This window comes from Sparassis crispa (genome assembly GCF_003851025.1).
Source record: "Sparassis crispa DNA, contig_000001F, whole genome shotgun sequence".
NCBI lineage: Eukaryota > Fungi > Basidiomycota > Agaricomycetes > Polyporales > Sparassidaceae > Sparassis > Sparassis crispa.
In genome coordinates this window covers 2,639,974-2,653,998 of record NW_020939748.1, presented here as the reverse complement: position 1 = coordinate 2,653,998, position 14,025 = coordinate 2,639,974, and the positions used below count along the sequence as shown (strand labels likewise).

Here is a 14,025-nt window from a genome sequence, read left to right as displayed (position 1 = left end):
CTGCTCCCCGAATTGGAGGACGCGGATGATCGCGGAGCTGATGATGTTGGATTCGGTCCGAGAATCGGTCCTCGGAAGAAGTGTCTGCACGTGATCTTCCACTTTTCGGAGCTCAGGTTTCGCGGCTGTCCTGCACCGACCACATAACTTGCCTTTGAAAAATGTTGTCTTCCCGGACATTTGTGGGTGGTGCGCGGGTCGCAGTGAGGGGCTCAAAGGTACGTATCTGTTGCTAAGCACAGTCAGGAATCAAAGTCATATCTTGGACAGTCGTTCCGTCGGTATGCCTCCGCCGCGCCGACCGCTGCTTTTGCTGGACAGAAGGGGAGCAACGTAAGGCCCTGCATTTTGCGACTATCTCTTTACGCGTTAAAATTGCATGCCATAGGGGAAGTATACCGTGACATTAATTCCGGGTGATGGTAAATTTGTAGCTTCGTTGTTGGCTTAACCATTGGTGACGTTGACGGCAGGAATTGGGCCTGAGATTAGCAAGTCGATCAAAGACATATACGTCGCCGCAAATGCATGATCAATCGAATACGCATCTTCTATTCTCGCTAATCATACTGTTAGGTGCCCATTGAATGGGAGGAAGTCAGTGTCGCTCCAGTACTGAAAGGGGGCAAGACGGTCATTCCTGACGCAGCAATTAGCTCGGTTAAGAAAAATACGGTGGCGTTGAAGGGTGTGTTACGAGCTCTTTGAGATTACTGTATGGTACTCACGTTCTCCAGGACCTTTGGCAACTCCAAGTCAGTGGACATGCGGCTGTGCTCACTTTCTCGTCTCATGTGCTTTTGCTAGTCGGAAAGGGTCATGTCTCTCTGAACCTCACACTGAGAAGAACCTTCAATCTCTTCGCAAATGTGCGGCCATGCGCGTCCATCAAGGGTTTCAAGACACCATATGACGATGTGAACACCGTTCTGATCCGTGAGAACACGGAAGGCGAGTACTCGGGCATAGAGCACGAGGTTCGTGTCGATTTACTGCACTCGCTTTCTGATATTCCATATGTGTCACCTCAGATAGTGGACGGTGTCGTCCAATCTATTAAGCTCATCACTTGGGATGCGTCTGAGCGTGTTGCACGTTATGCCTTCCACTACGCGCAATCATCAGGCAGAAGGCGCGTCACTGCTGTGCACAAGGCCAACATCATGTATGTATTCATGTTCAGACTTGCAGATTATTATCCATCTGTTACTCCGTAGGAAAATGTCGGACGGTATGTTCCTGTCTGCGTGTCGTCAGGTCGCCAAAGACTTCCCGGATATCACCTACGATGAAGACCTATTGGACCGTGTTTGCCTTCAGGTCTCGCTCTGGATGTTGTTGGCTCTTTCTTGTCGATGTTAATCGGTACTATTGCCAGGTCGTGCAAAATCCGAGGCCCTATGCGGATCGTGTCATGGTGATGCCCAATTTGTATGGTGATATTTTGTCGGATATGTGTGCCGGTCTCATTGGCGGACTCGGCTTGACGCCGTCCGGTAACATTGGTCGGGTTAGTTTACATGCGTGCAATACCGTTGTATAAGTACTAACGCCGCCATTAGGATGCGTCAATTTTCGAAGCTGTTCATGGTTCTGCTCCGGATATCGCAGGTATGTGATGTCTCCTCTACCTCGGCAATCTTATTCAGTGATTACAGGCAAGGGATTAGCCAACCCCACTGCTCTCCTGTTGTCCTCTCTCATGATGCTCCGGTATGTCTGTCGTTAAGCCAGTTGAAAACACCTGTGTGAAGCAATTTCTTTTCCAGGCACATGAACATGGATGAGTACGCTTCCAAAATTGAGAAGGCAGCTCTATCGGTAAGTTCCGCCTTACCTTCTTCCGGTGTGCAGGGGCTCAAAATATCCCGTTGTAGACAATCGCCGAGGGCAAGACCATTACGGGAGATCTCGGTGGCAAGGCATCGACGAAGGAGTACACGGATGCTATTATCGAGAAATTGTCCCAGGCATGATAGATTCATGATAAATTACTCGTTGTGAAGCATAATTAGTGTCTCCAACACGAAGATTCCTTAATTTGCTGCAAGGTGCTGTACTGAGGGCATTCTAATGGCTCTGTTCAGCACCACGGTCGAATGTCATCGAGGTACCGTGCTTGCCGATGATTCAACTCGAGGCTTGCAAGATTGACTAGGCGTGGGAAATACTGTACTGCCTCACCTGGACATAAGACTGACGTTGCGGTCAGTGTTTGCTCTTGCAACGATAAGCCAAGCTCTTCCACGCCTACCCAGGCAACCACTCCCATAAACCCCACTCGCCCTGCAGGGCAAAGCCTTCGCCATACAGCAGTTCTTCCAACTTTCAGGTATGTCATTGTTGTGTTCGCACTGGCCGTACGCACTGATGCGAATTGTAATCACAGAAACTTCGAAAACGCAAAAACAATTCATAATCTCCAAAACATCTCTGTTCGAACTACTTTACGAACGATATGACCGACGACATCACACAGCTTCAGCAGCAGAACGTGTCTAAGAAAGACGACAAGAAGGCGATTCCTGCTGGTGGTGGCGGAAGGAGTCAGAAGAGAACTGGTCCTGTTGCTCGAACAGCTTCCATAGGTGGCGGAAATGCTAGTGCATCCAGACCGTCTTCGCGATCCAGCAACAAGAAAGGTAATGCTCCTGTCGCCACTGAATCTGGCTCGGATTCCGCGAAGAAGGGAGCGGAGGCCAAAAGGACAGAGCAACGCAGTAGGACTCAGGGGAACTCCAATGCAAGGTCGAATGCACATCGTAAAGGTCAGCAGTCTACGTCTCAAGGCGTTCGCCAGGGTGCAAACGCTCCCAAGGATGGTGCTGCGGCCAAGCAGAAGCAGGCGTCTGCTTCTCCAGCGCCTGCCCCGGTCGTCGATAATAGCGATGCTCTGTCTTCGTTGCAGAGGGTTATAGCGGATTTAAAGACGACTTCACCTCCTAGCCAATCTCCCAGCATTGCGCCGACGTTGATTGCGGCCTCAATGGCCGTACCCTCTCAAGGAAACGGCTCGACTCTACCTGCCAATGCTCCAATATTTCACCCTGGCGCAATCGCATTCCCCAGTGCTGGTATTCCTGAACCTCCCAGACATCGTAAAGCAGCCTCGTTGGGCACGTCATCGGGCGTAGCATACAACTCGTATTCTCCTAATTTGGGATCCATGATGGAAGATGTCGAGGATGGGCAGGTGCAGGCTCTGGTAGAGGAAGGAGAAATCCAAGAAACTTTAGCTCCCGCAGGGCACCAGCGTCGCTCGCTGTCCCAGAGCTTCACTGCACCTCGGTTTGCTGCTCTTGCTGCACAGCAGGATCAGGGTGAAGTGCTTGGACCGTCTGGTCGTCCTCAACTTGCCCCAGGATTCATGTTTGGTGCAAGGAGGCGCCCGAGCGCCAGTATGTCAATGGGTCCTTCAATCAACGAAGAGGATATCGGATTCCAGTTTCCTCAGCAGTCACAGCAGAGTTTCAATGCTGACGTGAAAGCTGATAGCGGACCCGAGATATCTGGTATCATGGCAGAACAGGTAAGGACCTTACGACACTACGGAGTAGTCATTCTGTTCACAATGGCATAATTTGTCAGATTGCTATTCAGAACCAGATTGAGGCTCTACAGCAACAGCAGCAGGCCCTCTATCAACAACAACTTGCTTCCAATCAGGTTCTGTCTTTCCAAACACCCGGGCTTGCTCCTGGACGAGGGCCTGCTCACCGACGCGTTCATAGCACCGTTCCTATGGGGATGGGCATCAACGCTTTCGGTGGGCCACAGGCGGCTATGGGTCAGTTTGGCAGTCTGGGCAGTCTGGGAATGGGATTGGATGGCCAACCTCAAGGTGTTCCGCGTGGGCATGGTAGACGTCACAGTGTGAACGTCTTGAACAAGACGAGCGGCCAAACAGCCCTGGGGTCTTTGGGGTTCAGCAACAGCCAGGATGGTTTTGATGACGGATTCACACCACCCGCTGGCCTAGCGGGTGGGTCCTCTCATACTCGCTCGGATTCTAGTTGGCGAATCAGTGCGTATCGTTTGTTTTGTCATGTCAATGTTCTCAAGAATTTACATTCATTGTAGACGGTGGAGTGGGTGGGATTCAGACGGGCAATAACTTTGCTGCCGATCTTGCTCAAGCGCAAGCTCAATTGCAAAGTCTCCAACAGTTCCGTGCTGCTGCGGGAGGTCACCACCAGAAGATGCCCTCTTTCAGTTTCCCCAACATGTTGCCCAACATGATGGCCGCCAACATGATGGGTCTTGGCTTGGGTGGTATTAATTTGCTCCAGCAACAGCAACAACAGTTTCAATCACAGCTCCAGCAGCAATCTAATCAGCCTCAGCGCAAGTCGTTGTTCGCTCCTTATCTTCCTCAGGCTTCTCTACCTCCACTTCTCGCTGCGGGCAAACTTGTTGTTGGAATCCTCCGAGTCAACAAACGTAATCGCTCAGACGCATATGTCGCAACAGAGGTTCTGGACGCCGATATATATATTTGTGGCTCCAAGGACCGTAACCGTGCTCTCGAAGGCGATATTGTTGCCGTCGAATTGTTGGATGTTGACGACGTCTGGGGCACGAAGAAGGAAAAGGAGGAGAAGAAGAGGAAGAAAGAAGAAAACTCGGCATATGATCTGAAAGGCGTCGCTGGACGGAAGAACGACAAAAAAAAGGATGATGTGGAAGTTGAAGGACAAGGACTAATGTTATTTGAGGATGAAGAGTAAGTCGTTCTTGATTGATTATATCTCTGTTTGCTAACCAGCGTATGCAGAGTAACGGATGATGTGAAGCCTCAATTCGCTGGCCATGTGGTCGCCGTTGTGGAGCGGATGCCGGGGCAACTGTTCTCTGGCACACTTGGTCTTTTGCGTCCGTCCTCAGCAGCTACAAAGGAGAAGCAGGAGGCTGAGCGTCGCGAAAGAGAGGGCGATCGTGGTGACGAACCCAGGCGCCCGATTGAACGACCCAAAATTGTTTGGTTTAAACCTACAGACAAGCGTGTGCCTCTCATCGCCATTCCTACCGAGCAAGCTCCTCCCGATTTTGTTCAGAACTCGGAAGCATACGGCAACAAGCTGTTCGTTGCTTGCATCAAGCGTCATGTAAGTTGGTGATAGTGGATGGTACTTACTGCTAACCAACGCATCCTCTTCTAGCCCATCAGTTCTCTTCATCCTTTCGGCACGTTAGTCGAAGAACTTGGCCCTATAGGCGACGTTGAGGTGGAAACGAGCGCCTTACTGAAGGACTGCAACTTCCCCACCGAAGATTTCAGTGAGAGTGTGATGAAATGTCTTCCCCCCATTCCTTGGAGGTAAGTGTGTTCACTCTTGTCGCCAGCTCCCTTCAAAGACGCTTTAATTTTCAGTATCCCTGAGCGAGAATTTGAGGTCCGCAAGGATATGCGCAACGAGAGGATCTTTACCATTGATCCTGAACGTGCCAAAGACATGGATGACGCCTTATCCGTGAAGTCCAATGACGATGGTACTTACGACGTCGCTGTACACATCGCGGACGTTTCTTACTTCGTCAAACCCAACACTGCTCTGGATCGTGACGCTCGCAAGCGTGCCACAAGCGTTTATCTAATTCAACGCGCCGTCCCTATGTTGCCTCCGGCGTTGAGCGAACAACTGTGCAGTCTTGTCCCAGGTGAAGAGCGCCTGGCATTCACTGTCATCTTTACTATGACGAAGGACGCCAAGATAGTGAAGAAATGGTTTGGCAAGACTATTATCAAGTCAGCATTCTGTTTCATCGTCTTGATTCCCGGATCTGACTTCGCAACTCAAGGTGTGCCGCCAAGCTCACTTACCATGATGCTCAGACTATCATCGAGGGGAAGAGTGTTCGCCTGGATACTACAACGGAGCACACCTTAGCCGACGTCATCCGGGACGTCCGACTTCTTCACGATATTGCAAAGCAGTTGCGCACGCGTCGCATCCAAAATGGTTGCTTGAAGACAGAGACCATGCGGTTGACCTTCAAGCTCGACGACGACACAGGGCTTCCGACTGATTGTTGGCAGTATGAGCGTACGGAAGCGCATCATCTCGTGGAAGAGGTCTCTCTCTGAAATTTTTTGTCTCACTCGTGCTCACGCTTGTTTTCAGTTTATGCTGCTCACGAACATAGCCACTGCTCAGCAAGTCGCTGTTAACTTCTCTGAACAAGCTCTATTGCGTCGTCATGATCCACCTATTGAACGACGACTGGTGAGTATTTGGTTCCTTCGCTAGCTATTCGTGAGCTGACAGCCATGGCAGAACGCTTTCGTCGAACATGCAGAACGCCTTGGATACAATATGGATATCACTTCTGCGGGTTCTCTGATGAGGTCGCTGCAATCGATCGACGATCCCATCGCACGCAGGATACTGGAGGTTTTGTTGCACAAAGCCTCCCCTCGGGCCAAGTACTTCTGCTCAGGGATGCTCGATATAGCCAAGTACGGTCACTATGCGCTGAATCTCCCCTTATACACCCATTTTACGTCTCCGATCCGACGGTACGCCGATGTTCTTGTGCATCGTCAGCTTGATTCAATTATGCAGGGCGGAGGTGACTACTTACTCTTCGATTACTGCACCACTCCGGCTGAACTCCCGTCTTTTCTAGCCGAGCCGAAGTTCACCATGGATCGCGACGCCGTTGCAAAGGTTGCGCAGCAGTGCAATATGTGCGCAGGAGCTAGCTCTTCACTTCTTCCACTTTCTAATCCATTTTCATCTACAGCAAGAGAGATTCCGCCAGGCTTGCCCAAGAGCAGTCGGCGCATCTATTCCTTTGTATCTTGGTCTCTGATCTCACGCAGCGTTATGGGCCTGTCGTTCGGCAGGCTAGGGTGATAGGAGTGCTGGATGCTGCCTTCGACGTCCTCGTGCCCGAGTTTGGCATCGAGAAGAGAGTTCATGTTGACCAGATGCCTATTGACGTGAGTCTATCTGGTATATACGCGTCATAGTTTGCTAAGCAGGATGATATACCTAGAACCATGTTTATGATGAGCACATCCACACTCTCCAAATCTATTGGTCAACCCGGGACGTGATCAGTTGGCTCGCTGAAAATAGTGACGACGAGCATCTGAAGAAAGTCAAGCAAACAGCCGAACAACATGCTGTCAAGATGGAAGTCGTGTCTAGGTCCGTACACGACGAAAAGGCGTTATTCGACGAGGATGACGCGGAAGAAGACGAGATTGTCCTTGGACGTACCCGTGATCGCGAAGAAGAGGAGACTGAAACGTCGAAGCAGCGTTTGTCATCGAAAACCAAAGTGCAACCGCAGTTTGAGGGTTTGAAGGTCACGCCTTCTGGACACAAGATTCAAGAGATCCGAGAACTCATGACCGTTCCTGTAAGTGAAATAGTAGTTATCGATGTAACAACAGCTGAATTCCGTTGTGTTGTCCTGTTTGCAGGTTATCGTTACCGCGGATCTTACCAAGAGTCCTCCTGTCATCAAGGTGTACAGCGTGAACCCTTACGCTGGACAGAAGTAGAGGGCGGAGTAACTGATTTCCTTCCACCTCGGAGCGTCAACTGTACGATATTCACGAAGTTGATCATGCATTCCTTTCCTCTCAACCGTCTTTCAACCACCGTCCGTTTCTTCAATTGTCAGAGATACTCTCCTGCTACTCCTGGCTCACTTACGTCTGCGCCGCGATGAGTCTCCATCTACTGGTTGCGTCGAGTGTACGTTGGTAATTGTATGTCTTCACGACCGATCGAAATGATAGTGCTTTACGGATATGATGGAATTTCGCTACACGTGCTGGGTTCATAACGAAGAACAGCTTTTCAAATAGCTGACAGGCAGCGATCAAGTCAATTCCTGCAAGAGGGTAGACAGTTGGTGGCTCCGCAACTCCTTCGCCTCTTCCTGTCGCTTCCTACTTCGAACCAGCATCTCCTGTAAATCAAAATTCTTTGACCGCCTCTTCGGACGGACTGAGGACGTAGAGGGCGATAACGCAGATGGCAAGACCGCGTGAACGCTTTCATCCGTAATGGGTACGGGAGACGGTGCAACGGTTAAGGGCGCCACACAGCGCTCACGAGAAGTCGAGTATGGATTTACTGTGTTCGGAGCTTGTTCGGAATCATGTCTCGCCTTCTTCTCCGCTACGCCCTTGTGCCCTTGCCTCCTGGGAGGCGGGAAAGATAACGGACTGTCGCTCTCGACATGGGCAGCTCCTCTGTAACCGCACCTCTTGCACGACCTGCGCAACAGTCGCCTGAACGACGCTGCATTTTTGTTGTTGCCCGGGTCCTCACGGTTCCTGTACGACCTTGTAAGTCTGGTTTCCCCACAGCCATCGACCAGTAGAACACCACAACGTGGGCAGTGCAAAGCGTTCAGAGCGGCGTCGGTCGGACGAAGAAGACGCGCACGCAAGGCATGCAGAGCTGCAAGATCTGGAGATACAGAGGCTAATATGAAAGGGAGCTTGAGCTGGTAACTTTCTGTCGTCGTTGCCATGAATTAAAGTTTTCTTCAGCGGTGATCACCATAGGCGCTGGGTGGATGGCCAAACAAGGCAATCATTGTGGTAGCCAACTTCACGTTTCTTTTGTCCCGTGCGCCCATTGTGTGTACGCCCTCAAGAATGGCTATGGACCCTTTGTTCTGCTGCGCGCGTGCACAGCTTCACTCTTTCATCCACCCACCACCTCGTCCATCTTTCCACCATGATTCAAACCCAACGCTCTCTAAAGTCCCCTTCACCTCCTCGTCCTTCTCCTGCGGAAGGTCGGGTTCCAGTCTCTCCCCCCGTCTCGCCCAAGACGCGCAGACCATCAATAGGACCCAGGTTTCGATTTCCTCTCGCTTCGTCGAAGCCCACCAAGCCCATGCACATCTCCGATTCGAAGCCCACCAAGGCCATACACATATCCGATCCTGTGCTGAAAGACGTTTGCGATTTTCAGCGGAATCGTCCTCTAGGCTCGGGGGCGACAATTGTGCAGAGTCCCCAGGAAGCATGGGCTCACGTCCTAGGTACAGGTGGCCCTAGTCTCGGTACAGAGGATGAATGTGCCGCTCTGAAACAACAACAGTCCAGTTCTGACCGTCCTCCACTCCCACCAAAGTCCGACGCAGGGACAACCGTTGCTCGTCGCTCTAATACTCCGGCGCGGCCATCTCGCCCTCTTCCGGCTGCGCCGGAATTGGGAGCTGTCGGCCAGGGTTCTCCAAGAATTCGTTCCCTGAAGTCGTCGTCGCCCTCACTCTCCAATCGGTCTCCCCCTGCATCGGACGTCTTCACCGCAGTTGCATCCGTACCGCCTCCGCCATTCGTTCCTCTTTTGCAATCACAGGTTCCTCCAGGGATTTCCGACCCTTCCAGAGTGATTGTATCAATAGAGACCAGCACGATGACCCATCGCACGACAATGAAAACCCTGATGTCACGACCTTCCTACCTGGCCACATACCTGGAGACCCTTGTGCTTTCCCGCGAATCTGACAGCATCTCCGAGCGATCTGAAAGCGGTGACACGGAGAGATTTTCGAACTTCTTTCGTGACACAGAGCCCGGGGAGTCTTTCAAGTCCATTTTTGTCCATCATCTTATGTCTGAAGGGGTGGTGCCAATGTTAGCAAACATCCACATATTTCTGGACAGGCCCAGCGAGTCGTAAGAAAGTTTCTCTTCCTGATATCTTTATTTCTTTGTTGACAGTCGGATGTTTCCCAGATATTCCCATATCCTTACCTATTTGCGATCCTCTCCCGAGAGCCCTGCTACGTTACCTAGGACAGTTCAGCTCACGAGCAACTCGCCATCTCGACTGCAAACCCTTCTCGAATTGCGCGACGAAGCTCATTTCCTGGATCTTACAGAGCTTTACCAACTCTGCTGCGAGGAGCTCCGTCAGCGCCACACTGATAGCCTTGGTTTGGATATGTGCAGGTTTAGTGACTCGACCAACCCATCTTCCCACAGTCTCGGCGCAAGTCGCGAATCGGTGGATAACGCTGTGCCAAGTTATAGGGCGTCGAAGGATTCTGGGAGTCATGAAGTTGGATTACGATCGCCTCTAGGACTGCAGCTGGATCTGAGTCCGTCAGGTAGAGCTCCACTTGGGTGCCCAAGAACCTCCACGAATTGGATTTGAACGGTAAGCCATCGCGCCCTTACCGTCTGCCTGGTGTCTTCGCCTGACAAGACTACATACTTCAGACTTGTACCCACATCTATCCTACGCCACTCATTATTTCACATCTCGCGCGATCTCTTACACAACTTCTCAATTGATATCTGTATCCGTAGCCAAACATACGCACTTGTATTTAAGCCTTGTGATACACTGTAGGCGATGATGAGAATAAACTGTCATTTCTTTGGAGCCCAGAGGTCATACACCTGTTTGTCGGATGGATCGAAACACGTCACAAGGGAGGGATCCGCGCGGATTGTGATTTTCCGCGTTGGACCTGCTAGGTGGGCAGATAGTATAGGTCCCCCGGGGGTTCGCGACATGTTTGTGAAGGTAGAGGATGTCGGCGAGACGTCGCCAGGGACAGACTGGATTCCGCATCAATTCCAGCGCATGCACGGTTGCACTTTGCACCTCACCTCGGGCAAGCGACTACGAAGGTTTATATCTGGAGGGGGAGACTGTGCGATATGTGGCTCGGTATGACCGGCTAAGAACATACCGTTAATGCGATAGCGACACCAAGATGCAGAAGCAGAATTTACATGAGGATGGTACTGGGGAGGACATGGTTTTGTTGAATTGTTGAACGTGCTTGTGACGTGATGGAACGCGTCTCACGCGTCTCAGCTATCGTCACACCGTGAAGTCACGCGCTTCGCGCTTGTTTCTCTTTCAATCTCTCCGCTCAACATGAACATCTTCAGGAGTCGTGAGTCTAGAGACTATGTCCCGCATGATGCCACCTAATTGCTTGAACAACTTTCTGAGTCCTCGGAAAGGTTTGGCGTGCGTTCCAGTCGCTCAATACTCTCTGCCACTTCTGACATCACTTCTCAGATGATCCCAATGCCGCTGAGGTTGTCAAGATCTCGGAGGGTCAGCTCTATCTCGTCCGTTCAGGGACCATACGAGGTGCCAGAGAGTGCATGTATGTTTGTCGTTACTTGGGAGGCTATCACTGAATTTGCGCCACCAGTTACAATGACGCCATGGCTACTATTCGCCGTGTGCCGTCTCTCGAGCACAATTTCCAGCTTGTAATCACCCGCGTCTTTGAAGATGGAGATCAAGAACTGCTGGAGGATGAGGAAGAGAGTGGGTCCTATTGTACTTCTGTGTGCTCTTGCTAATCCCATCTTAGCCGATGAGGAGCGGGTGTTTCTGATCAGTGAAGAGCTGGGCTTCCGAACTGGAGTCACAGAAGACGGCCCTACTTTCATGTGGCGTGATTTGGATGGAGATGTTGACGAGTTTTACGAGTTTGTGGCGTCTGGGACGAATGAACCGACTCGTGCCTTCTTTGAAACTTGCATGTATCGTGCCATGTACGAGCGCAAGTACAAGATCAATGCCGACGACATCGGGGATGTTCAGTTGCAGGAATTCATATCGCAGTAGGTGCCTACCACTTCATTCTTTCCTTGGGGCTGACGTATTTACTAGAACTTCGACAACGAGAGATTCCAAGGCGTCTTCCAAGACGCATGTTTCTTCGTCGTCTAAGCGTAAAGAAGCCTCTGAAGCCGCGCACGATCCACACTTCCCAGCTTCCGCTAGCACGGGGGCAGCAGCGATCACGAAAAGTGGCAAGGCGAAAAATTGGAAGAATGTCGCAGCGGATCCTGCTCTACCAGCCCTCGTTGCAGAAGAGGCTGAACTACACTTGTGGAATCGTGAGCGAGGCTTCTTTGTCATTCAAGCGGAGGTCGTCGCGAGAGTCGTCCGAAATGCTGCCTCCGGACCGTTTGACTATTGGTTGAATGCATTCGGCGAGGATGGACAACTCCTTGCACACAAGATCACATCTGATATGAACCAGCGATGGTCGTCTAAAGTCTTGTCGTTGACATGGAATCACACAAGCGATACCGGACTGCAGAGTAGCTGGTGCCTCCGATTTGAGACTCAGAAAGCTTTCAGCAACTTTCAACGAATTTTCACTCAAGCGTTGTGGGAGGGGTTGAATCAGTACTCATGGGAGAAAGCCAAGGTACGAAGTAGTAGTGGATCGAGGCCCAATGCTGATACAGGTACTTTGACAGCTCGACGAACAAGCCTATGTTATGAGCTCGAATACGGAGGATGTGGAAATGCGAGACGTCGAGGACGAGGAGGACGAAGAAGATGCGGTGGAAGACGAGCTAGGTGAGAGACACCGTAACAGGCCTCGACAGCATCTGATGAGGTTTTTTTATCAGACAAGAGTGAAGACGAGGAGGAACCCGAAGAGTATGCTGACGCAGAAGAAGAAGAACTACCTGCGCTGGGTAATGGCGAACGCAACTCACAACTTACGGTCGGCTATAAAGGCGATCGGTCGTATGTCGTTCGAGGAAACAGCATTGGTGTCTTCGGCTACACGGGCGATAACCAGGTCAAATACCATGCCACTCTCAGCAAGCTCGCGACACCAAAGGGCAAGACCTTCAAACCTAAACACGTGTGTTCTAGGATTTCCAGCCATTCGTCTGTCCGCATCATTGAATCTCCATTGTTCAGGTCATGCTGCATGATCAGGACTCCAAGATGATCCTGATTAACCCGTCAGAACCCAACTCCCTCTTCAGCATGGATATTGAACGGGGAAAGATTGTCGAGGAGTGGAAGGTTCATGATGCAGTGCAAGTGGATCATATCGCACCGGACAGCAAATTCGCGCAGATGACCCCGGAGCAGACTATTGTCGGCGTGTCGCACAACGCACTCTTCCGCATTGATCCGCGCATGTCAGGCAACAAGATGGTCGACAGCCAATTCAAGCAGTATGTCAGTAAGAACCAGTTCTCCGGTGTTACGACCACGGAATCCGGGAAACTGGCGGTGGCGAGCCAGAAGGGTGACATCCGGTTGTTCGACGCCATTGGCAAGAACGCGAAGACGGCGCTACCTCCACTTGGTGACCCCATCCTGGGCATTGATGTGACGGCAAATGGACGCTGGATAGTGGCAACTACGAAGACGTACTTGTTGCTTATTGATACTCTCATTGGAGAGGGAAGATATACCGGTAGCTTGGGCTTCGACCGCAGCTTCCCCGCGAATGCCAAACCGATACCTCGCAGGCTGCAGCTGCGCGCAGAGCATGTTGCCTACATGGAGAATAGTGTGTCGTTCACTCCTGCTAGGTAACACGATTGAGTGAATGGTGTTTGTGTAACACTGAAGACGTTCCTCTTTTGTGAATAGGTTCAACATGGGCGAAGGGCAGGAAGAGAACGCCATTGTGACCTCAACAGGGCCGTATGTTGTCGCCTGGGACTTCGCCAAAGTCAAGAAGGGTCTGCTGGACAAGTACGAAATCAAGAAGTCAGTCTTCATCACAGCAATGTCTCTTTTGCGTGAATGCTGATGGCTATTCGATAGATACGAAGACTTCGTCGTGCAAGACAACTTCAAATTTGGGGATGACAAGGAGATTGTGCGTTGCACTCTGGTAATGCTTTAGTCGAACACCGTTGACCTTTGGCCATTTCCACAGATCGTTGCGCTTCAGAACAATGTTCTCGCGGTCAACAAGAAGAGTTTGAAGAGGCCAACGAGAGCATCCCTTGCCACGCCAATGAAGAGCTTGCAAGGCCGGTCCAACATCGTGAATACGCCATACTGAGACAAATTGGAATGGGAGAAGATATTGCGAATAGTGTATTGATATTTGCTTTGGCTTGGAGGCGTTGAGACTCAGATCACGCTGTTGTGGGGAACTGTACTTTATGACCTTCCGAATTTTACGCCCTTAACGCTCAAAAAGTAGTCGAAAAGTTTTCCGTGTTCGCGAAGTCAACGACAGAACGAATATCTCCGAAGTCCGATAGTTATTCATACCCACTTTGGTTCTGCCAATAAA

The 14,025-nt window shown here is 51.0% G+C and overlaps 6 protein-coding genes across 6 annotated transcripts; 4 read left to right on the top strand and 2 right to left on the bottom strand.

The window, feature by feature from the left end:
* Positions 1–161: 161 nt before the first annotated feature.
* On the top strand, positions 162–1,976 carry SCP_0209280 (Isocitrate dehydrogenase [NAD] subunit 2, mitochondrial; the record flags this gene model as incomplete). The annotated part of the gene is made up of 14 exons (XM_027754839.1): positions 162–218; positions 271–333; positions 389–422; positions 474–526; positions 577–688; positions 738–755; positions 808–977; positions 1,032–1,165; positions 1,218–1,320; positions 1,379–1,510; positions 1,563–1,611; positions 1,659–1,713; positions 1,770–1,821; positions 1,878–1,976. 14 exons carry the CDS (start codon positions 162–164, stop codon positions 1,974–1,976), a joined length of 1,131 nt encoding a protein of 376 aa, XP_027610640.1.
* Positions 1,977–2,458: 482 nt separating this feature from the next.
* Positions 2,459–7,513, top strand: SCP_0209270 (Virulence protein; the record flags this gene model as incomplete). The annotated part of the gene is made up of 13 exons (XM_027754838.1): positions 2,459–3,529; positions 3,589–4,024; positions 4,081–4,723; positions 4,775–5,105; positions 5,160–5,317; positions 5,372–5,746; positions 5,800–6,073; positions 6,123–6,224; positions 6,276–6,570; positions 6,628–6,688; positions 6,745–6,943; positions 7,000–7,368; positions 7,433–7,513. 13 exons carry the CDS (start codon positions 2,459–2,461, stop codon positions 7,511–7,513), a joined length of 4,395 nt encoding a protein of 1,464 aa, XP_027610639.1.
* A 323-nt stretch (positions 7,514–7,836) lies between these two features.
* Positions 7,837–8,496, bottom strand: SCP_0209260 (hypothetical protein; the record flags this gene model as incomplete). Its single annotated transcript, XM_027754837.1, has 1 exon — positions 7,837–8,496. The coding sequence occupies one exon, from the start codon at positions 8,494–8,496 to the stop codon at positions 7,837–7,839; it is 660 nt and encodes a 219-aa protein (XP_027610638.1).
* A 209-nt stretch (positions 8,497–8,705) lies between these two features.
* SCP_0209250 (hypothetical protein) lies at positions 8,706–9,085 on the top strand (the record flags this gene model as incomplete). The annotated part of the gene is made up of 2 exons (XM_027754836.1): positions 8,706–9,015; positions 9,075–9,085. 2 exons carry the CDS (start codon positions 8,706–8,708, stop codon positions 9,083–9,085), a joined length of 321 nt encoding a protein of 106 aa, XP_027610637.1.
* Positions 9,086–10,354: 1,269 nt separating this feature from the next.
* SCP_0209240 (hypothetical protein) lies at positions 10,355–10,748 on the bottom strand (the record flags this gene model as incomplete). The annotated part of the gene is made up of 3 exons (XM_027754835.1): positions 10,355–10,546; positions 10,598–10,668; positions 10,724–10,748. The coding sequence occupies 3 exons, from the start codon at positions 10,746–10,748 to the stop codon at positions 10,355–10,357; spliced, it is 288 nt and encodes a 95-aa protein (XP_027610636.1).
* A 123-nt stretch (positions 10,749–10,871) lies between these two features.
* SCP_0209230 (Vacuolar import and degradation protein) lies at positions 10,872–13,788 on the top strand (the record flags this gene model as incomplete). Its single annotated transcript, XM_027754834.1, has 12 exons — positions 10,872–10,890; positions 10,950–10,967; positions 11,019–11,109; positions 11,158–11,276; positions 11,323–11,575; positions 11,625–12,171; positions 12,224–12,326; positions 12,380–12,621; positions 12,681–13,306; positions 13,368–13,487; positions 13,545–13,599; positions 13,660–13,788. The coding sequence occupies 12 exons, from the start codon at positions 10,872–10,874 to the stop codon at positions 13,786–13,788; spliced, it is 2,322 nt and encodes a 773-aa protein (XP_027610635.1).
* Positions 13,789–14,025: the final 237 nt, after the last annotated feature.